Source organism: Phyllopteryx taeniolatus, chromosome 14 (genome assembly GCF_024500385.1).
Source record: "Phyllopteryx taeniolatus isolate TA_2022b chromosome 14, UOR_Ptae_1.2, whole genome shotgun sequence".
Taxonomy (NCBI): Eukaryota; Metazoa; Chordata; class Actinopteri; order Syngnathiformes; family Syngnathidae; genus Phyllopteryx; species Phyllopteryx taeniolatus.
In genome coordinates, this window is record NC_084515.1 from 14511446 (window position 1) to 14537531 (window position 26086).

The following is a 26086-nucleotide window of genomic DNA, read 5'->3' on the forward strand; positions in this document are numbered from 1 at the left end:
CATAGGAATTTATTTTTCATGTATTAATTTTCATTTGTTATGTAAATGTATGACTTTGTAAAATGTTATGTAAATGTATGACTTTGTGGCAAGGCAGCATTTCTGGTGACTTGGAAATTTTTTTTTTTATTGCTTATTTAAACTTTTAATGGACGCATTTGTTTTTTAAAATGTATTATTAATCTTATCATAATGATTTCAAAAAATAAATGTTTTTTATACTTTAGGGCACCATTGTCAATTTGAGCCAAAATGGATTCCACACACCTCACTGCAAGGTTATTGAACCATGTGATTTAGCCCGGCAATAAATGAATGAATGTATGAGTGAATACATAAATAAATACATACATACATAATAAACTAAACCACCAGGTGTTAAATTTAGTCAAATGAGTCGAACGACACACATTTTCGTGTTTGCTTGGCCAATAAAGAGAATTATGACTCTGAATTGATAACCACACGAGGAGTTGTGATAAAAGCAGTCATATGTTACTGGATGCGGGTCACAGTGAGCATGTGGACAACAAGTGCAAAATTGTGTTATTCCTGATCACGTCCGACTCAGCTGACCCTGGAGTTAATGCGCGAGCGGCAACGTGGCAGAGGTTGATGGGGGGGGGGGGCAATGATGAGCAGCAATCAGGCCCAAATGATCAATTAACCTCATGCATCATTCTCCCAAATGTTCCTGGGCCTGAGCTCTGAAAACAGACAAATCATCACCTTTCTTGCTCAAAATATTGCATTTTCCCTCCTTGACATGTTACGATCGAGTGCATTTCAACGAGTTGACGTTAATTTCATCCACCAGGCGCAGTCCGAATCTCTCGGCTTCACCGCTGTTATGGACCACGGTGTCAACTACCGCGACCTCTACAACGTGCTGTCAGGTGAGCTCGCAATAAGCGTGTGTTTTCAAATACACTTATCGCAATATTTCAAATAAAAGCGCACTTCATTAAGATTGACCGACGAATGGGCTCGCCTGGGCTACGGAGTCGCCGACTGCAAAGCCTGAAACGCGTTTAGATGTTGTTTTATATTTCTATTTTGCACAGTGGCAAGTATCGTGAATAACTGCCGAGAGGTGAGATGGCATTCATCATATGACATTGTGTATGCATTACACGTACATTTTCTGATTCATGCGCTATTTTTTTGTTTTTTTTTTGACTCCGTGTGTTATTTCTACTCTGTACTACAGTTTCTTGTTTCTACAAAAAATAATAAAAGAAATTCTAATCATGCAATGTGACACAATGAGGGGCTCACTCACTCGTTCATTATGCACTTGCTTTTTTTTTATTTTTTTTTTTTTTTTTATTATTTATAACACACAGCATGTCTTTACCCATGAAGTAGTAGATGGATTTAAAAAAAAAAATCTTTCAATCAGACAGCATCCTCCACTTTATGTACATTATATACGCAATAGTATAAGTTTAGTGCTATTACACGAGGCCTCAGACGTGTCGGGAGTAAAAACAAACAAACAAAACAAAAGAAAACTTCGAAACTTCCTTTAGTTGCATCACTACTTCCTGTCTTAGCCCTAAATGCTTAGCAGCACAAAGTTGGATGAAAGGCAGAGCAAAAAAAAAAAAAAACAGAACAGTTTGAAAAGCTTGTAATTGGTCTTTTTCTCCCAAAAAAAATAAAAAAAATAAATAAATAAAACAGATGAATGCAATTGGAAGTCCAGGAGATCAAATAACAGCTTCAAACGCACTTCTGTGTCTCTAACGATAAACTCGGTACTCAATACAGTCCCGCCTGGCCTTATTGCACCCACAAATCCACAGTTCATTACACGCACACACGTTCACTTTAAATGACTTTCAAATGCGACGACTGACAAGAGCGATAACCCGAACACCGTCGCAGATGGTGGTCGGGTCTGCTTTCTTAAAAAAAAACAAAAAAACTGTACAGCAATTAGGACCATTTACCCCAGCTGCCGCCAACCTCTTTTGCCACCAAAATGATGATGCGAAAGCTCCACCAATTTGAAATGAAAGATTGGCACACTTTTTACTGAGCGGCGGAGGCTGTTTCAAGTTGAACAAGCACACATTCAAAAGTTCCATCAAAGTCCCACTAAGCTGCGAAGTCTGCATTTATGATACATATTTGTCGGAAGCTGCTCAAATCATCTTAAATATCATTTAATCGTACTTTGGTTAGACATTGTCTAGCGTGTAACTATTTGATTTTAGATATATAATGGCACAGAATATATGAAATATTTGTTAGAGGAGCTTTATTTCTAGAAATATATTCATTAATGCAAGCAGTGGTAGTAGTTACACAAGATTTGTTTCTTTCTATTGTTAGCAATTGTTTTTATTGTTATTCATCTCAGTTGTTTTGTTTTTAATAAAACTACGTCATTTGCATTTTTTTTCGTCCCACTCGATTGACATGCACGTCGTATCTTGAGGCGCAATGATCCTTTTCACAGAAAACATCCTTCCCGTGGTGGCTTTTTGTCCTCTTTTGCGTTCTTCCCCATTCCCATGTGCTACACCCAAAACACGAAACAATATCAAAATGGATTAGCAAAGCCGTTTAAGATGAACGAAATGCAGCTGTTGATGGACGCAACAGAACAAAAGGGGCTAAAACCAAGCTCAATTCCACAGAAATGTTTAGAAACGGTTAGGATTAGGCTTTGGGTTAGCGAGGGTTGGGGGCGTTTGACTTCTGCAATGCCAAACTAACTTTGACACAGAACTGCGTTCGTCTTCTGACTTTGGTGTGTTTTGGGGCGTAGGTTCTTGAGGTTTTTTTTGTGTGTGTGTGTGCGTCTACTCGTGATAAACATGTCCACACAATGTCACATTAGTGAGTGAAACTGGCTTTTGGGGCTGAATTTTCAAAGAATTCCAGTTGTCAGCTACGAGACCATTTCTTTGAGTGTTTGCTTATGAACAATACAAAATAAAAACATAAAAATGTCCCAAGCTGGTTGAAGTTAATGGTTTTGTTGTTGTTGTTGTTGTTGTTGGTTTTTTTAACCTCACGTTATACGCTGCCTGCTATCTTCACAAAATATGGGAAAAAAAAAAATCAGAATGTGTGACCAAAAAGTGAGGAAAAAGATCCACTTTGGAAGAAAAGGGCCACACTATTTGCACGCGCGTGTGTGTGGGTGTGTCAGTCTGTCATACAATTTAATGTTATTTTTTTTGTTTGTTTGTTTGTTTGTTTTTTTTTAAAAAAAAAAAGCACAGCTCAGGGTGATTTCATTGAGAACAAAAGCTTAAATCTAATTGGTCGGTGCTCGGGGGGGTTTCTTCAAGCAAGTGTGCAGACAGGAGGAAGGACAAAAAAAAACAAAAAAAAAAAAAAAAAAAAAAAAAAAGGTCCACTTACATACAGGAGCTTAAGTCGCACTCGCTCCATTGAGTTTGTTAGAGAAAAGAGTCCAAGTAGATAAATACACAGGACTTATGAGATATGGCTCCCTCACTGCCTTCAGTCTCCTTTTTGTGCAGTTCTGCCGGGCATCACGGAACGCGGCAATTTTGAGACCTTTCCATCCGAGCTCACACCCACTCCTGCATGGAGCGCTTGCAGTACAGTATGTGGCGCTGCGTGCTCTTCCGGCGGAACTGGAACACGGTGTACAGCAGGACCATCATGCACAGCGCCAGGACGCAAGGGATGGCGATGGCCACCGCCTTCTCCGTGCCGCCCGCGCTGTCCAGTTTGATGACCACGTCGGCGTCGCCGCTGTCGTAGTGGCGCTCCTCGGCCGCCGGCGGGCTCCAGTCCCAGTCGGGGTCCGGGGGGAGGCCGTCGCAGCCCATGAAGTCGCGCAGGATGGAGCGCGGGTAGCCCGGCTCCACGCGGAGCAGCTGGTTGTTGAACTTCCAGTACTCCTTACCCTTGTAAAAGTACGTGAAACCTGGACAGACAGAGGGAGCAGTTATTTAGGTTTTCCTCGAACACGCTTTTTGTTTGTTTGTTTGTTTGTTTTTTTGTAAATTCAATTAGAGGCACAAAGATGTGACCTAAGACAGCTGACTTTTTTCACAGATCTTTTTTACAAACGTGATACTGTCAAGTCATAAGGACTGTTTTCAGAAATTTGAAAAAAAAACACCCAAAAAAACGGAACTAATCACTTAAAATGTGTTGCAATTACAATATTTACAGTATTATAGTTACAGATCTATAACACGGACTATTTCTATTTCCGTTACCGTCTTTTGGGGCGGGTAAATTTAATTAAAAATCCAATCCAATTTGTAAAAATGACACATCAAATCTGTTTATTTTTGCTGATTGGCTTCAGGGAATCACATCGTTGTGCCGCCTCATCGTGAGACGTTCAGTGTCCATTTCAAAAATGGATGTTCCCACTACGGTTATGCTGTCGTAAACTAGTTGTTGTCGACGGGCCACGTCCGGTCAAAGCTTACAAGACGCGCAATAATCACACGCTGATGCCGCAGTGTCTTTGTTGACTTCAGTGCAAAGAAGCCAAGCAGCTTAATGGCGGGCGGTTGCCGTCGCGCTCTCAAAGCGGCTTTGAAACGACGGCGGCGGCGGCGACCGTACGCCGCTCCGATCTCTCTTTAATGGGATTTACGGCACAGAGTTGAGCCGGCCACGGTACCGTTGGCTTTGTCCACAAAGGCCCCCTGCGGAGAGTCGGGGATGCCCTTCCAGATGGTGATGGGCTTGGGATAACCTGGATCCATGGTTCTCATGTCTTCATTGTACCGCCAGTATCTGGGAAAAGGCACGCAAACACAACACTCAATACAAGCACACGGTTTCATCTCTTTATACTACAGGCCTGATTTACTGAGATCCTGAATAATGGGCGGTAGGTACCACTGCAGTAGATACAGTATAAATATTTTCAACTGCATTTTTATTTTGTTTATTTAAAAAGGGACAGTCTATATTCATGAACATTTGCATGTAAATATGCCAGAATCTCCCCGGTTTTCTATTCTTCGCAGCCATCTGCTTCTTCCTTGACAAGCGTGCCATGTTTTTGCGGTAAAATAAATAAAATCGAATAAGATAAAATACAGTGCAGCGTATGGTATGTGGAGCAGACCGCGGCGCCACATATCAAGAGTCGATTTTGGCATGGCAAAATTGATTTGCAAGCTTGGTTTTACACTCGTCAAATCAAATAATTATACATCAGGACATGTGATCAAAAGAAGCAGCAGACACCAGCAAAGACTGATATGGTAACGTCATCCCGTCACGTGTGAGCAGATAAATAAAAGTTGGACGCAGTGTGGCCGCCGCAACAATAATCGTGACAAAGCAATTTGTCTCTTCCCTCTAGTTGACCCACACCGGAGATGATTTATGGTGACGGCTCCACAAACATGTTAGACCGCCGTGCTGGCGAGCTCTGACATTCACATTTCGGAAGGCAACTCGCCGCCGTTCGTGTTCAACTCCAAGGGAGAAGCGTACCTCCGGGAGAACCTGATGCACATGCTGAGGAATTCTTCAGCCGAGCCGCAGACTGATAGTGATGTGAAAAGGGAACAATTAAGCAGGGTGCCCACATATCCATAATTGGGCCTAATCTGAGCATTTTTCGTCACTTGCAATCAGAGTCGGCGCAGGGCTTATCGGCCGTCTCGTATAGATTATCTGCGGCGATGATCCTGCAGCGTGAGGTGTATCAAGAGGGATTTTCCCGCGCCCATTTTCTCAGAAGATAGTCAGGGCAGACGATCCTAAACGTTAAACTCATTCGATAGTCACAAATCCTTGTGCGCTCGCCACAGATTCTCCGAACGCAACCTAACATCTCTCGCAGTCGACCTTTTAACAAGAATTTTCCAGCCGTTAAGGAAAAACTAAATATCAAACGGCAACAAACACAAACAAACAAAAAGAATGAGGATTGTTTATTTATTACAAATTTAGCAGGAAATAGTCATACAAAAGTCTATCGTGGCTTCTAGTCGGATAATGTTTTGGTTTGTTTTTGTATTTTATATAAAGTTGCGACCAGCCGAAGCTGCAAATTTGTTGTTGTTTGACATCGCTCGTGAAGTTTAGTGGATCTTTGAACAAAAAAATATTTTTTTTGCCTCATAAATAGTGTTGTTTAATTTTTATTTTACTGTTAAGCCAAAGAATATTTTTAATTGATAAATCTAGTAGGAAATAGTATAAAAAAAATAATGGTTTAATTGTTGGTTTTATATTCAGAATTACCAGTTCATTGCCAGTAACTCACAAATTTGTTTTTGATTATGTACATTGGTGGACGTTTTGGGGGGGGAAAAAAAAAAAAAAAAAAAAATCATGAGAATTGAATAGAAAATGTAACAAAGAGCTCATTTTGGGCTCCTAAATAAACATTTCTGAATTGACCAAATATGTCCTGTAAAGCAAGCTGGACAAATGTCCCCATTTCCACCCCCTTGCATGACTCAGACCTGTCTCCTTTGAAGAAGTAAGTCTTGGCCACGTCCTCCCACCACACGGCCGTCTCAATGCTCTGCGTGGGCATGCCGCTGCCGAACAGCGAGATGTCCTGAGGGTATGACGGCTGCAGAGTGGTGTCCTTGAACACCCAGAAGCGGTTACCTGAGGACGACGGTGGCAAAGGTTATTGACACCTCGTCATTGTCGCCGCTATGAATATGACCTCGTTCGAGCCGATGCATGCATGCATGCATGCGTAGACTGAATAAATGCACGCTCTGATCCAACTGGGCGACAGATGTCATGTTAATCTGCCTGATGGATGTGCGACTGTGCTAGACCTGCAAGTGTTATGTTCGGTAAGTGATGCGCATTTTTCCATTCTTTTTTCCAATTTTTTTTGTTTTACACATCTACGGAACATTAGCGCATGTTCACGGCCATGACACTTGCACGCAACAGTAGCGTGAAATGTCTCAAAGTCGAAAAGGCTTCTTCGCAGTGCAGAACTCCACCAGATGGTGCTGTGCAGTGGTCCCTTGAGATACGAGTGAGCCGATTTTGCGAATTTTCCCAGCGACGAGCTGCCGTTGGGCCGATTTTGAAATGTATTTATTTTTTTGCTCGTACCGGCGAGCGAAAATTTGAAAGTTGAAAGTTGAAACTATACATAAATTAAACAGAATTACAAAGTGTGTATTTAACCAAACCGTAAAACTTTGCTTTACTGACACTTTTTTTCTTTTGTGGCACACTGAGACCACCATTTGTCCGCGGTTGATTAAAATCAATCAGTAGTCTTTTATTACCTTTGAAAAATACAAATTTTCCTTCGCTGTTTTCATAGACGGTGTCAATTTTGGCAGGCAAGCCTTTCCAGAAGTAATTGATCTGCATGGGGTATCCAGGGACCACAGAGTTGTCCCGCACCCTCCAAAACCATTGGTCCTACGGCCAAAACATTTGGATAATCATCATCGTCATCATCATCATTCTGATCGTCATCAGCGTCGCTCATCGCTGCGCTGCTTTTACCTTGAAGACAAAGAGTTCCTGGCGCAGGATGGCCAGCGTGTTGAAGCCGCCGTCGCAGATGTTGGGCTTGGAGTTGGGGTTGGACGGCTTGGCCCCCTGCGGAGGGCGATGTGGCCTGGCGTGGCGGTCGTGCTTGCGGGGGTCCGAGGGGAGGTGGAAGCGAGGGGGGGGCGCCGTGGGCGGAGGCCTGGTCGGCTGCGGGGCTCTGTCGGGTGGACCTAAAGAAAAAAAAAACAGTTGGAAAGGAATTTGGGTTTTGCTCTGAATGCTATTAAATTACAGATATATAAATCAATCAATCGATCAATAAAGGTACTCGAAATTGAAAACAAAAAAATGCAATCTTTAAAATACAGTTTTAAATATTTAAAAATAATAAATATAAGTATAAAAAATTATAACATTTCATCACGATAACATTATACAATTTATGTATTTAAATACGATCTCATTTATTTATATATCTACTTATTTATTGATTTATCTAAGGAATTTTATTTTGTCATACTGCTTTGTCTATGATAATAACCAATTATACAGTTTCAAAAAATAAACAAATCAAAACTAAATTAAAAACTGAAATAATTGGAAAACTTCACATAAAGCACTAATAATAAAAGTACTAAGAATTGAAAAAGTATACAAAGTATTAAAAAAGAAATACATCAAAACGTAATAATAGTCCAGATTTATTTGAATAAATTAGCTTACATTAAATACTATAATATATGTATTAAACACATTATTTCAATTATTTTATATTATAGTCATATTCAAATACAGGTTTTTCAACTATTGTAAAATAGCTTTGAGGTATATCACAAAAATTAAATGAAATTAAATTAAAAGAGAAACAGTTTGGAAGAGGTCTTGTCATTTATTAATATGTGCAATAAAATTGAGAATAATATTAGCCACACATTAATTTATTTTCTCCTTATATGCGGGCGAAATACATCCAGGCAGCGTTCCTCAAATGTTTTCATTCAAACTAAATTGTTACCGTAGATCTTCTGGATGCCCTGCAGGTCGTCGTGAGGTAGTTTAAAGTTCTCCGTGTCCATGTACTGGTAGAAAGGAGCCATGATGGCAGTGGGATCATTGGAGTGCTCCAGGCCGAGGGCGTGGCCCAGCTCGTGAACGGCGACCAAGAACAGGTCGTTCCCTAGAGACGGGGGGAACGAGGACAAACTGCTGGATCGATTATACATTTAGAAAGAAGGACGGAAAGGTTTAACACTCTACATTGTATGAGTCACATCATTTTGAATGCCCGTGGAAGCTTTCGGTGACCCCGAATCAGAATCACAAATGAATGAGTCTCTCTGTTGTATGCTATCAAACCCATCCTTTATTTGATGTATTATGGAAAGCCCTCAAGCCGACTTGTGTCCGCCTGGATGAACACAAACGCGTTCACAGCTTGCGTCGTGTTGGATTCTTTTGTTGTTGTTTTTCACAACAGAGGAAAAAAAAAGTGTGGTTTGAAGGTGCAAACACGACGAGGGATGGTGCGACTGTAGGCCCATAATTACCCGAATTGGGTCAGTGTGTTCCTCCTGTCACTGCGAATGACAATTTATGATAATATGTCATACACACACACACACACACACACACACACAGACAACACGACAACGCGAGCGTGTGAGTGCGCGAGATAAACAGTACACTTTGTAAGTGCGCGATGTTAGTCCGAACAAGCCAACGCGTCCGCCGTGCCTCGTAAGAGGAGTCGACACGGAATTGAGTTATCGATTGGACGGCTTGTAGCAGGATGACGCAAGAACGCTTTCACTGTACTGACCATTTATTTTGAACGCTAATGTTGTATGTAATATGAGTTAGCATTGATGTATAAAGTGTCTTGGGATCATAATTTGTGGTTTATTGATGTTTTAATATAGGCAATTCTTTAAAAAAAAAAAAAAAAAAAAAAATGTATTGGGGCGTCAATTAGTCGCGGTTTCCTATTTGCGGGTGGGCTCCGTCCCTTTTTGTGTTTTGTGCTTTCACTCATGGACGCAGCATCAAGTTGTCAAATTACACTTGTCAGTTATCGTGCTGATGCGTCGCCAAAAACAAATATACCTTTAGTTTTGTGCCCGCTTGGAAAATGGCGGATCTTCAACCAGCCTAGTTGCCAAGTCACTCTGTGTTGGGGGCACCGCGATGTAAACTAGCTGAACAATCCAGCAAATTTTGGGGGAAATGTACTTAGTTCACAAAACATTTACTTTAACTTCACAGTTGATGGATGGGCAGGAATTCCAGAGAACCAAATATTTGCATACAAATGTCAATTTTACATAATATGCACACTGGACCAAAACATTGAGAACATTTGTATTTAGAAATAGCTGTGTACATGATCTGAACATTATGTGAAATGCAGAAGGTGATAATCCCAGCTGCTATCTCGAGGCAACAGCGAACAATAAAACGCAGGTTACGCAGGCAAACTATAAAGCGTCTGAAATCGAAGGTGATGCTTTCGTGAGATTTAAAAACAAAACAAAAAAACAACAACTCAGCGTGTTTGATGTCCACCTGCAAGGTCGCAGTGCCAAACTAAGTAACTGTGTCGTTGTTTTTTTAATGGAAAAACAGACTTTCCTTGTTTAAAAAAAAAAAGAGAAGAAAAAGAAAAAGAATTTTTTCTTGAAAATTATGACTTTAATATCATAAAAATACAACTTTAGCATCATAATATTATGCCTTTGTTTCTAAAACATGACTTTATTCCCCCCCATAAAACCTGACTTTTTCCCGTATTATTTTTTTGTTCCAGGGTGGGTCTAATACTCCTCCGTACAAAAAACAACTCATACAATCATTACAAAGTGTTACACTTCTGAAAAGTTAATACTGTTCTGCAGGCCTGCACAACAAATAGCTGTTGTTTCCCTCCTGTCATTCGCAGGATAAAAAAAAAAACAAGTGACAGAGGGGCCGATGCGTCTTTACAAAGTACAGCCCTACCCTACCGATGATGAAAAACGTTTCCGCATACTGTTTTGTTTTTATTCTCTTTAAGACATTCTATCCTGCCGGACCATCTCCTGCTGTCATAATGTCTTTGTCTTCCTGAGACGCTCACTTTTGTTCTGTTGTTTTCTTGTTCTCTTTTTTTTTTCTTTCTATGCTCGCTCTTCCCTTGTCGACATCAAATTCAGCATCCCACACTCAGCATTTCTTTTATTTTTCCCCAATAATTACCCCCCTTCTGTTGTTTGCGGGAGGAAGTCAGAGTACACACAGAAAGCACACGCGAGCACGGAGAGAACATGCCAACTCCACGCAGGAGTTGAGGCCGGAACCGACATTCGAACCCCGAAGCTCAGAATTGTGAGGCAGATGAACTAACCACCTCAACACCGTGCTGTTCAGTAAAAAAAAAAAAAAAATGAAATATCAAAGAAATGTTAGCTTGCTGGCTACTTGTTGAACACCCAAAAAAAAAACAAAAAAACGCAAATGTTTAAAATTGCCTATATTATGAGTGTGAACTGGAAATATATCACAAATTAGGACCCCAAAAGCCTTCAATATTTCAAAAATGATCTTGTATTGTGACCCTTTAAAAATAAATGGCAATACATGCACATGTAACCTCCACTAATAACCCGGGCTAAACTTAGCTCCTCCCAGACACACAAAGATGTTTGTCTCTCAGTTAAGATCTAGTACTGGAACATACTTCCTTGGCACCAATTATTACTTCCAGGGCTTTACTGCCATCTTGTGAAAAAAAATAAAAATAATGTGAATAGGTTGATTCGCAAATAGCAAGGGAGTAGGTTGTATTTTAAAGTCGCCACCCAGCTCGTGCACTCACCATCATGGTTGGGGTTCCCCAGGGTCCAAGGCTCATCCGAGTCAAAGTGGGTGTCGCCCCCTATGCCGGGCCCAGGGAAGTAGGCGTGGGCGAGGAAGCCGCCCTCTCCGTCGAAGGGCGAGCTGTCGCCGTGGAAACCCGAGGCGAAGATGATGGTGATGTCCACATCGCGCCGGCCCGTCTCCAAGGCGCTGTAGGGGACGGCCTCGAAGCGCAGCGGCGTCACTCCCTGCCACACGTCGAACGCCCGGCGGATGGCGTCGTGGGTCTCGCGGGCGCCCACCTTTGGCGTGACATTTTTTATGCTGTGGCGGGAGGGGGGGGGGGGGGGGGAAGACAGAGATGTCCACGCATAGCCAGAAACAAAATGCACATATAAAAATAGTGTGTTTCTTATGAATCTCATTAACACAAATAATAAATTTCACATAAATAAACTCATGAATTTTGACCACAAACTACAGACGCCACAGATGTTATTGCTGTAACGCCAACCCTGGTACCTTTCTTCTCAAATTGCTTGTTTCCACCATGATGCATCCTTTCAACACGTAAAGACGAAAAAAAGATTGGATCCATGCTTGTTTGGAGCACCCATCCATTTTCTGAGCCGCTTATCCTCACAAGGGTCGCGGGAATGCTGGAGCCTATCCCAGCAATCATCGAGCAGGAGGCGGGGTACACCCTGAAACTGGTTGCCACCCTGCCATACCGATTTTAGCGGTTTAATACCTGAAGGGTGGCGCTATAGACATACAGCAGTCTACTGATTGGTTGAATTGAACTACTAGTAGAGCAGGGACTGTAATTGCTAACATAGCAAGCATTGTTCAAATAGTGTTAAAAGCATACACAGTCCCCTCCAAAAGTATTGGAACGGCAAGGTCAGTTCCTTTGTTTTTCTCGTATACTGAAGACATTTGGGTTTCAGATCAGGAGATGAATATGATACCAAAGTTCAGAATCGCAACTTTTATTTTATGGTAACTACATCTAGATGTGTTAAACAACTCAGGACAGAGCACCTTTTGTTTGAACCCACACCCTTTTCAAGTGAACAAAAGTATTGGAACATGTGACTGATGGATGTTTCTACTTGCTCAGGTGTTGCCTTTTAGATTTATTGCTTAAACATTAGATAGTGCTTGTGTTTGGCTTTGGGTTTCACCTGTCAAAAATGCATTTGCTGTTAAGCAAACATGAAGACCAGAGAGCTGTCTACGGGAGAAACTGTACTCTTCAAATTCCACTATTTTCACAAATGGAGCTGGTTTTACCATTGTCTTCCTAGGGCACGCATACACTGCTATCTCCAGTCGTGGTATTTGATTGACAGTTGGTTTCAACGCATTCAGCGGATAAAACCCGCTGCGTTTGAGAGTGGAGACAATGGCTTGATTTTTCACGATTATGAAGCCTCACTTTATATACTTGTCAATTTCTTTTTTCTTTTAACGACACTCTTCTCGATGTATTCACTTTACAAGACGTAGTTATTTGTGGGTCTTGAACTCATTTTTAAAATGACTCTTGTCCCAATCACGAAATCCGTGGCTTGGCCTAACTCTTGTCTTGGCCAAATGCCATCGTCAATATTGAAAAGCTTTATCATTTGCGCTGCTATGATGTCACATTACCATAACCCCACAGATATCGGATGAATTGTTCCAAACCGTACGGCGAACTTGATGGAAACCAAATGCATTGACAAACCATTGTACCGCCACAGGTCAGCGTACAGAGACATTTTTTTACTTAGCCAGCGAGAAAATAAGTTGATACAACTATTTCAAGGCTGGCAGCATTCACTGAACTTTTACACAGCTCTCTTTATCAGTGCCTGGCAGGCAGAGAGGAATTGGGAATCTTCTCTCTCGCCTCCCATCTTTATGAATAACACGCAGTCACTGGCTCAGCCCTGATTGACATTCTATTTGAAGAGTGTTCTCATCAGTTCAAATTAGGGGAGGGAAGGATTTGAATACATTGACGGTATTATCGGCGACAACGGCTGAAACCTGTCAATTTTTTTTGCCGCCGCGCCGCCGCGGACCCGTTTATCGCCCCTTCTCAGAAGCCATTAAAAAAAAAAAAAAAAAAATCAGTGGACGAGATAAAATGAGAGCGGGAATATTTTCTGCTGAAATGAGGGATTCTGTAGTCAGGAACCAGAGTGGAAATTGTTTGGCAAAAAGAGAGCCACTAGCTATTTTGTCCGCTCGAAATAGAACATAATGGCTGCGCACTCACACACACACAAAAGTGCCAAAAGTACTCACACTCTTTAAGTAGAAGTACAGTACATATATACAGTACATGATAGTTACGGGAAAAAAAGACTAAAGGTGGAGGGAGTGATTACTTTATTCACAGTGAGAGGACAAAGTGAATGTGAATCCTCTGGAATTTCTTACATTTCAGCACAAATTGGCCATAAAATGGAGTCTGATCTTCATCTAAATCACACGATTAAACACACACAATCCGCTGAAACTGAGATCACATGAACAATTATCTGTTTTCATATCTTTAAAGAGCATAATGTGGAAGCATTCACAGGACAGTGAGGAGAAAATAAGTCAACTCTTAGATTTAATAACTGGTTGACCCTCCTTTGGCGGCAATAACCTCAACCAAACATTTCTTGTAGATGCAGATCAGATGTGCAAAAAGGTCAGAGGGAATTTTGGACCATTCCTCCTTCCACATTTGTTGCACCTCAGCAAGATTCCTGGTATGTCTGGTTTGAATAGCTCTCTTGATCTCATTCCACAGCATTTAATCGGGTTGAGCTCAGGACTTTGACTGGGCCGCTACTGAACACATATTTTGGTCTTCAGAAGTTATTCCGTTGTTGATTTGCTTCTGTGTTTTGGATTATTGTCCTGTTGCAACACCCATCCTCTTTATGATCTTCAACTGTTGGACAGATGGCCTCAAGTTCTTCGACAAAATGTCTTAATAAACTTGTGAATTCATTTTTCCATTGATGATAGCAAGCTGTCCAGGCCCTGAGGTGGAAAAGCACGCCCATCCCATGATGCTCCCTCCACCATGCTTCAGAGTTGGGATAAGGTTTTTATGGTGCTGTGTTGTGCCATTTTTCCTCCACACATGGCGTTGTGTGTTCCAAACAATTTAACTTTGGTTTCATCTCTCCACAAAATATTTAGCAAACATTTTTTAGACAGCAACAGCTTCCTCCTTGGTATACTCCCATGAACCCTGTTCTTAATGTTTGACATATGGTAGATTTGACACCAGAGATGTTGGCATGTGCCATTGATTTCTGTCAGTCTTCAGCTGATACTCTAGGGTTCTTTTTTTTGTGTGTTTTTTTTTGTTTTTACCTCTGAGCATTCTGCACTGTGCTTTTGCAGTTAGCTTTACAGGAAAGCCACTCCTTGGAACATAAAGACTTTTAACGATACTTTTGTAACCTTTTCCAGCTCTGTACAAGTCAACGATCCTTAATCGTACGTATTCTGAGAGCTCTTTTGAGCAAAGCATGGTACACATCAGGCAATGCTTCTTGGACAAGAGACAATTCTAAACTGGTATGCGTTTTCTAGTGGCCGCAGCAGCTTTGACCCACATCTCCAATCTAATCTCATTGATTGGACATAAAACATATAAACATATAATTGTTTGTTGTATTAGTTTAAGCAAAAAGTCACTAGAATAATAGATCTTATACACACACACACACAGACACAAATATATGTGTTAAATCATTTGTTAGTGCGAGTGTGATGCTGATGTGACGTTTTGAAGCAGTCGCCGTGGCAACACAGAGCATGTGATCACCATTGGTGCTGATGAGAAAAAAAAAGGGTTCACTGGCACACATGATTCCTCCTCCTCCTCCTTCACGGATAAGTGCGGCGAAACCTGAATGGTCTCCATGGCAACTGACACCCCCCGCCTCATCTTGCCTCCCCTCACCTGTAGGTGATGTGCGTACGCTGCCACTTCTGTCCTGTCAGCGCGTATCTCCGCCTCCGTGACCTCGAAGCACTCTTGAGCGTGTCTGGAACGCCGCAGCGGGGCTTCTGCATCCAACTGGAAACAGACGAAAGGAGAAGAGAAGATGATTTTAGGTCACCCTTCAAGGCATTCATACGACAGGTCTTCACTTTGTGTGAGGTGAACTTGACATTCACTCCATTGCCGACGAATGCGCAATTATACTTCAACTCCTGATATTATCGCAGCAACATAATAACAATAGCATCGGGGTGCAGTCACGGTGCCGAGAGCAAAAAAACATTGTGAGAAAACAAAGGATGATACAGATCGATAGAACTCTTTTGTTAAAATACAGTATCGACGGGCATCAATGTAAGATATAACAATCAATATATCTATCAGTTAGGAGTAGGAATCACAGCGTAACTCCCAGTACGATATTGTCAGGATAACAATGGTTCTGTGCCTGTGCATATTTAATATACACATACATTTTATAAGCGGCTGTTTTGATTTTGTATCACAAGCGATAACAATCTTTCTTTTCGAGGTGGCAATGGTATACAGTGACTTTGCCATGATCAAAACATTGCAAAAAAAAAACAACGTATGCATGTTGACATGCCTGCATTTTCAGTAAAAATATAAATATTTGACTTGTATCGCTATTGTAGTGCATCTAAATTTTAGGGGTGGGAATCACAGAGTAACTGACTCCCAATACGATATTGTCAAAATATCCTAATAACAATTGTTTAACTATACAATAACTGTGCCATGATCAAAAACAAAGTCAGATACATGTTGACATGTATTAAAAGGTGTTTTTATATAAATAGCATTTTTTTTTAACATTGCAAAAAACAAAAAAAGTAGCATGTTAACCTGACAATGAAACGCATTTAGTGTCGTGCGCCTCCATGCAATTGATATTGCATCAAAAGTAATGATGAACAGAGGAACTTCCAGTACAATATTGTGATAGCAAGTTTTCAATGATGATTGTGCCATGATCAAAACATTACAAAAAAATAAATAAGTATGAGACCTGGATATGGCAATAAAGCTCACTTGGTGCGCTTGCATCTTTAATATAAATAGCGATTTCTGAAGCAGCCTTATCGCTATTATATCACAAGTGACAACAATTCTTTTTCGCTCGCTCGCTCACGAAATAATGATTGTGCATGTCGCCAAGTGCCCAGCTATGACAAGTTCTGTGCAAACTACGCTACCACTCATGAGTGACAAACACAAGACGAAGGCAATAAATAGCGTCGAGTCTCACCTCAGCGTGATATCACTGCATCATCGTGCAAAATGAGAAGAAGGACACGTGTTAAAAGGGTCACCTGCGCGATGAGGGGCGGGTGAGGACAACATGTCTTTCATTTCTCTTATTCTCACACACACACACACATTTGCACGTCCACAACACGTGGGTCTACTCACTCCTTGGTCCTCTCATCCAGCGTCCCGGTGACATTGAGGCCGTAGGTGCGCTGCATGGCGGCGATGGCCGAGTGCATGGTTTGGGCCGAGCGCAGGACGGACATTTTGGGTTCTGTGCGTGGGAGGTAGCCGTACCTTTGTAGCCATCCCTGACGAGAGGCAAAAAATCATATTGATTTGTATAGGATAGACAGACAGTATTGTGCTAAAGTCATTAGCTACCAATGGCTTTTGTTGTTTTCAGATACAGTAGCTGGTAAAGCTGGATACACAAACAATAAATCCGTTTTTCCAGCAATTTACGGCAATAAATGAATAAATACCCAATTGATTAGGAGTCTATTCCATTTAGCATTCAGCTAACTAGCTCACTAGCTAGCTAGATAGATAGATAGATAGATAGATAGATAGATAGATAGATAGATAGATAGATAGATAGATAGATAGATAGATAGATAGATAGATAGATGTAACTAATAGTAGCTTTTCAATGGGGACAAATTCCAAAGTAGATCAAAATGGAGCCCCAGCACTTTGGAACACACGAGCATGCGGGATACGGAGGAGGACGCTTCTTCATTTTTGGATCAGAGCACAATACTGTATATGCATCTTATTGGTGTCCGCTCCATCCATTCCTCCATCCCTCCATCCCTCCATCCACCCGCCCTGCCGTCAATTCTCGCATCCATTCACACGGCAACCGGCAGCCTCGCCGCGGGGGCGGCCAATCAGAAATGTTCCCCCGATATGCCACCTATAATCTGTCCGTCCCTCCTCGTTTCCCGACCGCCTTGTTTATGATCCCCTTTTGCTGCCGTGTGCCCGCTTTTTTCTCCCTGTGTCCATTCCGAGGCACACGTCTCCCACATGTATGGCAGCGAGGCGTAAAATTGATTTTTTTTGGGGGGGCGGGGGATGTTGGAATCTGGGAAGGGGGGGGGGGGATTATGGATCTGACCTGAAATGATATTTATGATTAAAACAAATAATAATGAGGGGGGGGGGGGGGTGTTAACAAATCCCATTATGCAACTGGCATGTGTGAATAGCTAATCCGCTCCATCAGCTTGATGCTGAGGCCTATCACCTTTTCATCATCAATGAATGCATTGCAGGCCCCGACAAAGCTTGCAACCATATCTGGATTACATGCACACACACAAATGAGCCTTGAGTGGCCATGTTTTGCAATTGGTGCTCCAGATTTGGATCTTTAAAAAAAAATTGTTTTTTTTGTGTGTGTGGTGGGGGGGGGGGGTCCGCTGGAGGAGAGTGCACGATCACGGATGGAGCCAAACAGCAGGGAAGGGCCGTGCATAAATGAGATGATATATTTATGTGCATCCTACCTCGACGCTGAAGTGCTGGTGCTCCTCTCCGGACACTGCACACGCAATCCAAAGCAAGAGATGCAAGCACAACGCGGCCGCCTGAACGCAATCCGATGGTTTCCTTGCGCTGGAGGCGACTAAGGTCATAATGACCCGCTTTAATCCCGAGTCTCTATTTTGTTGTTGTTGTTGTCTCGCTTTTCAGGGAGAAGCCTCTCGCGTCGCGTCTCGCTTTGGCGTCTCTTAGCATCAAGTCAAAGGCATGGAGGCGTGAAGGCGCTTCGTCCGCGAGACGCGTCGACGTCGGGAAGAAATGATCCGATGTCAAGCACACGTGAGGCGGCGTGTTCCATCCGCTGCCCTCGCCATGCTTGTATTTACATCACGGGCTCCATTTAGGTGGCAGCAGCAGCACCAGCAGCAGCACTGGGGGTTGCAGGCAGGCAGTCTGCGCAAGATTGGCTGACCCCCCCCCCCCCCCCCCCCCCCCCTCTACAAACACACACACACACGCGCTTATCACCATTCACGCCTGCGCTTTGATTTCTTGCATGACAAAACGTGCACGGCGTCTGCAAATTAAAAAACGCTTTTCATTGCATGAAAAAAGGTGCAATTCCCATATTAAAACAATGCAACAGCCATGTTGTTATTAACCTTTTTTTTTATTTTGTTATCAGTCACTAAAATAATGAAAATTTAATAAATCATAAAACTACACTAATTGATTTTCCATTTTCATTTTCTATTTTTCTATTGAATTTTTTTTTCATTGATTTTTTCTACCTATTGAAAACGCAGCCGCAACGTACAGTAAGCAGATCAACACAAACGCTCGTGTGACGTCACACGACTACCCCGCCTCTCGTTGCCAGGCAGAATTGGTAGAGTAGTACACGCAGGTAAGCCTTTGAATGAAAACTGGTGGCGTGTGCATAGCTGTAATGCATATGGCAAAAATAGCATTGTATTAATTTTGCAATTAACAGGCTACTGTTTATCAAATATGAAAATGCATATAGGAAAGCAGCTCTGCTGTATTTGTACATTTTTTGCTCATAAAACCTCACAGAATTGTTTTTTTTTTTTTACTATATTAAGATCCAATTTACAATGTTTCACTTGACCTACACTGAAAAAAATGTGGTAAACTGATTTTGAATTTTCCCCTTCTTTTTCTAGACTATAATCAAATAGCAGATGTTAATAATATCATTTCATCGTGTGCAACTGATGTACATGTTCAATTTGTGTATTCCTAATAGTGAAACCAAAAATTGCTGGAAAAGGATGTCTTGAAGTCAGACAGTTTGATCTTGTTTTTGGGGAGGGGAAACACTCCCAACTCCAACTCAAAAGTCAAACAATGCCATCAAGATTAGCCGAGAAAATGTCTGATGCGTGAAATTATGGAGAAAACGTCTTCAAAAGCCAAACCAAAACGATTGTGACATATAAATTTGGAAAGATTTGCTTAAAAAAAAACAAAATAATAATTACGTACATCCAATTATTTCAACCAGAATTTTCAGCATATGTCTCAGAGTCAAACAGATTAGGAACAGGATCAATAAATATTAAACTAAAAAGTTATTCAAATTTTTAGCATTTTATGCAACATTGTTATTCTGATTATATGTTTCAAATGAGTTTTTTCTTGTCAGGCACGCAATTGATCTAACTTTGATTTATTATTAGTAATAGTAGTAGTAATTTAGCGGAAACAGAATAAAAACACGATTCAAGAACGATAATGCTGGTAAATAGCTCACAGCATATCACAGCAATCCCTTGAGATCGTGTCACTGTGCCCCCCCCCCCCCCCCCTAGTGGCCGTGAACAGCATAGCCATCATCTTTACTGCCACCTAGCGGTCACATTTGCATGAGATTCACAGATTGCTGTGATATGTTGTGGTATATTTGCATCAGAGCAATCCGATTGGATGCTAAGGGAGCTTTTATGATTTCCGGCAATGCCAGGGCATCATCGTTGCTTTTCTGCACGTAAGCATTCTTTCTCCCTTCTGTTTGCGGACGCTTCTCTATGTACAATAGCCTGCAACCAGCAAAGTGGCCACACGATGGAGGTGTTTCCTGCAGCATTTTGCCCGCAAGCCATTGCCCGTTTGTGAACCCCAAAGGGCCCCAGAGCACACTGGAACCTGATCTTAACTGCATTGGAAGGAACACACAGAGCAGAAGGAAGCTGGATCGTTTCACACCATCAAGATGTCATGATGCGTTCACGGTCCCCTTGACGGTCCGACGTTTGATTGTCATTTCATGTGGTTATTGTATATTGAGACAGGGAGAGGACAGGCCGTTTACTGGAAGAGGCTGGCACTAGTCTTGGGAACTCAGAAGCTACAAGCGCATGACTGATGGTCGTTAGTGGTTGACTTTTGGGCAGCTTTAATTTATTTATTTTTTCCCCCCTGCTGTTAGTTTTCCTTTCCTCTTACATAATATTCCCAGAATGCCATCAACCCAGCACAATTGAAACTTTGGTTTGACAGCATTGGTGGGGAAAAATGCTTCAAAGTAAAACATTTTGACCCTAATGTGCCTCAAAAATGAAACAATTTTAACTGAAATGATTGTAAAATTGCAACCAAAAATCAAACAAGTTCACCCAAAAAAAGGGGTAAAATATGCAGCAAAAGTCGGGGGGTGCGGGGTGCGTCAAGACTCAAATAATTTCACTCTTAATCTCTTGGGGGAAATATGCATCAAGAGTCAAATATTTTAATCCAAAATATTCAGGGAAAATGTGCATCCAAAACCAAATGATTTAATCCAGGATATTTGGGCAAAATGTGCCTCAAACCAAAGGGTTGTACAAACTAGTCGACTAGTCTACTTGTCGACTTTACTCCTCCACAATGACGTTTAGAGTGTGACGTCAACTAGTCGAGAAATTGCAACAAAAAGGTCAGACAATTTCAAGCCCAAAAAAAGAACTATGCATCAAAAGAACGAATTTTTTTTTTTTTCAAGACTCAAATAATTTTCAATCTAAAACAATAAAACGTGAGTGTGTATCATTAAGAGAAGTAAGAGTTAACAAAGAGTGTGTGGCCTCACTTGTGCGTGTGTGTGTGTGTGTGTGTACTCAGAATTAAAACCCATCACTGCTTTTCAAATATTTGCCTGGAGCAGGATCTGGAGAGTCATTTCCTTTAGCGGCGGGCAGATGGTGGTCTTCTCTAATTCAACCTAATTAATTGCAACTTGACAGTTTGTTCTCCAGCACTCTGAGCCTTTTTTTTTTTTTTTTTTTTTTTTTTTTGAAGCCTGAAAAAACAGCTTTAACGACCATTTCAAAAAAATAATTGAGGATTCTTGACAATGAAATGTTCATTTAAAGCCACTGACAACATTTTCATCAATCTGAACCCCCCCCCCCCTCCCCCCCCAAAAAAGTAGACAGTAGAACTACACTGTTGTAAATGAGCATCCAAGGGAGTTAGATCACACAAAAGAAAACAAAGAAAAGAAAAATCCTAATAATAATTTTCACCCTGTGCGAATGTGGTTGGAAACAGAAAAAGTTCTTGTTGCTGTTTGACGCTCGCCACGTGTACCGTTGCACAACCATTTGTCCTCGATTGACAAACTGGTCAACGTGTGTACCTAATGAAGTGTCCTGATTTGGGAGGGGAGGGGCGCATATGCGCGCGAGTACCTGTGAGCGTGCCTGCCTCTTGTGACGTCACCGCGAGTCGTCCTCCTCTCTGCTGAGAGGAGGAGCTGTCAAAAAAAAAAAAAAAAAAAAAAAAAAAAAGTTGTCCGAGAGACTCCCTTCCCACCAGAGAAAAGCAAAAGAAGTACGTCGGACACGGTGGAGCTACTTGTGTCCGGAGCATGGAATGGCAGCTTCTCGGTAGCGGCGTCCGCGGTGCGAAAAGGACGATGGCTCGCCGCCTGCTGGAGTGGCTCACCGTCACCTCGCTGCTCTGCTCCTCGCTTGCGGCCGCCGAAAAGAAAGGTATGCCTGTGCGGGGGGAAGAAAGGGGGGGAGGAGGGAAGGAACGGCTGGGAAGTTTCAGCCTGAGAAAGTTTCTCACAGTCTCGCTGCTGCTGAGGCTGAAGTTCGGTTCCGGTAAAGCTTGCTTCAATGAGGGTCGTTTTTGGCGTCCAGTGTCAGTTTAACATGTGGCACAAGTCTTTTTCTTTAAAAAAAACAAAAACAAAACAACATTCTAACTGCCATGAAGGATTGTGCAATTGTGTATTGTTTTGCTTTGATTATCTTTTTAAATCAGTTTTCCTGCTTGGCCTGAATGCAAACACAATGGGAATGCAAAAAAAAAAAAAAAAAAGATGCAAAATACTCATGCTGTCACATCCAATTAATCCACCTTTTACCCTACTTTCCTGACACATTAGGATGGATAAATTAATATTTATGCTGACCTACTACTGCATTATAGATACACCTGTCCAATCTAATGCAGTCCTACAGGAGCTGTATCAAAAAAAAAGTTTCTCTTTTCTACAATTTAACTTATCAATTATTATCAATATTTAAAAAAAAAAAAAAAAAACAGCTGATACATTTTCATGTTCAGTTACAACTGCAATTAAAGCTGAGAGCGCATGAACGCGCCCGCCCGCTTTCATGGCGAATCCTCGAAATGATCAAACTTTGACACCAAGCCCTGCACGCGTAAGACGACGTAGGCAAGAACGCGTCACAAGTTGGCGTCGCCCATCTCTCTGCCATGGCTTCTTCCGCCTGGGGGCTCATTTTCGGGGCGAATTTCCTTGTAGAAGTTTGTCGAAGTACAAACGCTGGAATTGACCCGAAAATGGCCTCTTTAAACCAAAATGGCCGACTTCCTTTTCAAATTTCGGGCATGGGTCCTTGAGAGTTTCTCGTGCGTGCTCATGATGTCACGATCGACATGTCCACTCAGTTGTCGTCTTTCTTTTTTAGTTTATCAGAATCAGAATCATCTTTATTTGCCAAGTATGTCCAAAAAAAAAAAAAAAACCACACAAGGAATTTGTCTCCGGTAGTTGGAGCCGCTCGAGTACGACAACAAAGCCAATTTGAATGCAAATTGTCTCATCACCAAGCCACACATTCCCTTTTTTTTTTTTTTTTTTTTCCTTCCCCCCCCGAGCTTTGTAATGTACCTGGGCTTGAACGTGAACTCAAAGTGTAATTATTGCTTTCCTTTTTGTACTGGTTTTGATTAAAATAAGTTTGAAATTTGCACAGTAAAAGGTTTAAATGATATTGTAGCTATATTTTACATTTACATTTTTTTTTCCCATTATGATTTCTCACCGGATTAGAATCCTGAGTTGCTCCCCTTTTTCATTGTTTTGTTTTAAAGTGGAGCTTTATGTTCATTGGGTGACTCAGATTCCAGATGTCAGTCGAGAAAGTGACCAGGAGTGTTACCGTACTTCCTAATGACAAGTTCCTATTAGGATGAATCATCCGGCTCTTGTTCTTCTCTCCGCACGTGCGCTACACCAATCCAACGTGCTCGGTAACCAAAAAGGACAGTGCTCCTAAATATATCTGCACTTCTAAACAAAAAGGACTGCAATGTTTGTGTGCAGAGAAGCACAATCGGGCCTAATTTCCATTTGTGAAGAAATCCTCGGGTTTGCTCGCGGTCAATTTTTTAGCACTGAGCAGATGTTTTAATGTGCTTTGTCAAGGTTTTCCCCCCCCCCAAAGATGTTATTGCAACAAGATGTCAGACTGAAACATTTTTGGCATCCAAATTGCATTTACTGCCGAACGAGAAGGAAGACTTTGTGGGAACGGTTCGGTAAAGGCCTTTTTCTTTTTTCCAGTGGACAAAGCACGGTCAGCGAAGGCTTTCTTGCATGAGTTTGGGGTGGAAAAATTCGAAAGATCGATGCCCTCGGACCCCATCAGGCTCTTTTCACGAACACGTGCCCATTTATATGAACCGCCATCATTTGCGGTAAACCGGTCAGTGACCCGCCGCTTCACCGCGGGTTATAACTGCAGCGGTTATTTCCCCAGATGTAAAAACGCTTCGTTTTATGGTCCCTGAAAAGCGCAGGCACAAGGTGAACCTGCTGAGAGTCTGACCGAGTGATCGGCTGGATAATCTGTCAAAGGTGAAAGTAATCTGCGGGCCATGTTGGTGGCTAAATCCTTAATCTCTCAAAGCGAGGCTCCCCTAATCAGTTTAGTACAGGATAACCTGCTCATATCATCGATTCATTTGTCATTGTTTTTATGTTTTCTGAATTTTCCAGACCTTTTTTTTTTTTTTTTTGGAATAATCATCAAGTATATTATCACCATGTGGAAAATGGAGTTCAAAACGATATCGGCTAAAAACGAGTTTACTCAAATGCTAATCATTGTCTCCACATTACCAGGACAATCTTGTACAAGAGATTTTTTTTTTTTTTTATCTCAGTGAGGTTTTCCTGGCCACATAAAGGTTTAAATTTAAAAAAAACAAAAAACAATTGAATCTCGTTTACAACATTTAAGTCTCCGAACATGAATTCATCTGATCAACATGGATGCACACAACGTTGCGTGATGAACGTGTTAATTATTGTCTCCACATAAAATCAAATCATCCTTGATTCTGAGCAGGGAACTCGTTTGCAGTATGACTCCACGCTTGAATTCCTCCGAGAGACTGTTGTTGTGCTGCTGTTTTGGTTCGCGACAGAGTTCAAATGGTTTCAGCAGTTCATTTCTTCGACAACCGCACCAATGAACTACGGTAATTATAGTTATCACCCTTTTTTCCCTGACCTGAAAACAGAGCCAATCATTTGTCAGCCATCTTGGTTTTTTGGGCGCCACCATTTTAGGGTCATTTCACCCAAATCGAGGGGTTCTTCAACAAAAAAACTTGTCCAACAGATTTTGCCCAATTGCCTCCGAGTTCAAACCATGCATGAAATACTAGACATATGGGCCAGGCAAAATTGTGACGAATTTTAGTTTTTGTCCTTGCGTGTGGGCGGAGCATGGTGGTGAAGCTCAATAAATTACCAAATGCAAAACTCTAATAATTCCCCAGCAAAACTAACAAAATGCAGTAAAGTGAACCCCTGTAAGCACCATCTTGCGTCATCTTGGTGCAAAGTAACTGTGTTGGAATGAGTTGAGGAATTAGTTTAGACACAAATAGTGGCTTACTACCAATCTGTGGCATTTTGGTGCCAAGAATCTATGTTGACGTGAGTTGAGGAGCTTCATGTAGACAAAAGTAGTATTTTTTCCGCCACTTAGTGGCATCTATAGGGTATGTCGGTTACACGTAAAATTCTGCTATTTGCCTCAGGGCTCGGTTTTGCCTTCGGTTCCCTGTGCGTACTCCAAATCTCTCACATTTGAAGCCAGAAGATGAAAAAGGTGAAGTTCAGCACCATCCCTTTGGAATTCGAGTGCAAACCTTTCATGACAGAAGTTCACCCCGCAGGCAGTTCACTTCAGAGACTCCCCCCGCCCCCAAAAAAAACTATTCTTCGTCACTCACAAATCTCTTCATGATGAAAAACCTGGCCTTTGCTTATCATTAAAGGACTCTCTCTGGGGTAAAAAGATGGATGTCTGTCGTTAAATAAAGGTTGCGATCTCATGTAATCGGAGAAGCTGCCGTCTGCGTTGCGCCACCGCCGCTTCTCCTGATGAACTTGCCAGACGCCCATATGCTACAGACGTAGAAAATGTGGCATTGTGCTTTGAGCCAGCGGGCGTTGGATGATCATTTCTCACTGCCACCCCCTCTCAGCTTCCAAAACGCTGAAGGTTCAGAAACGTTAAAGAGCCTCAAGTGCAGGTGAAGGACTGCGGTGTCACTCGTGGACAATGGTGGCTCTGTGCTGAGCAGCTTTGCGTACTTTTTGTAGCGTATCTGCCGGATCGCCGACACGCTTATGTATCCCATCAAAAGGGAAGTGAAGAAGTGAAATTTGTCATCTTCATTTGAACAAATGTGTTTTTGGAAGTGCTCAGTAAAAGTTGACGTTTTAAAAAGAAAATGGAAGTGAAACGGCTAGAACAGAGA

General features: G+C 41.8%; 3 protein-coding genes across 5 annotated transcripts in view; 2 read left to right on the top strand and 1 right to left on the bottom strand.

Annotated features, from left to right (window-relative positions):
- The window catches only part of ssx2ipa (synovial sarcoma, X breakpoint 2 interacting protein a), an 84204-nt gene extending 69555 nt beyond the window's left edge, over positions 1-14649 (top strand). The window contains exon 15 of the transcript XR_009791778.1: positions 14637-14649. The gene's annotated coding sequence lies outside the window, so the exon portion shown is untranslated. The remainder of the gene's footprint in view (positions 1-14636) is intronic.
- On the bottom strand, positions 1286-18499 carry mmp16b (matrix metallopeptidase 16b (membrane-inserted)). Its single transcript, XM_061797532.1, has 11 exons — positions 18073-18499; positions 16721-16869; positions 16557-16571; positions 15245-15361; positions 11300-11604; positions 8465-8626; positions 7462-7679; positions 7236-7374; positions 6438-6588; positions 4631-4746; positions 1286-3916 (listed from the first exon to the last, which is right to left on the bottom strand). Exons 1-11 carry the CDS (start codon positions 18199-18201, stop codon positions 3555-3557), a joined length of 1863 nt encoding a protein of 620 aa, XP_061653516.1. The 5' UTR covers positions 18202-18499; the 3' UTR covers positions 1286-3554.
- A 3409-nt stretch (positions 18500-21908) lies between these two features.
- The window catches only part of egfra (epidermal growth factor receptor a (erythroblastic leukemia viral (v-erb-b) oncogene homolog, avian)), a 42182-nt gene continuing 38004 nt past the window's right edge, over positions 21909-26086 (top strand). For all 3 annotated transcript variants that reach the window (XM_061797523.1, XM_061797525.1, XM_061797524.1), the window contains exon 1: positions 21909-22044. In XM_061797523.1, coding sequence (XP_061653507.1) covers positions 21921-22044 — 124 coding nt within the window. In that variant the 5' untranslated portion in view covers positions 21909-21920. The remainder of the gene's footprint in view (positions 22045-26086) is intronic.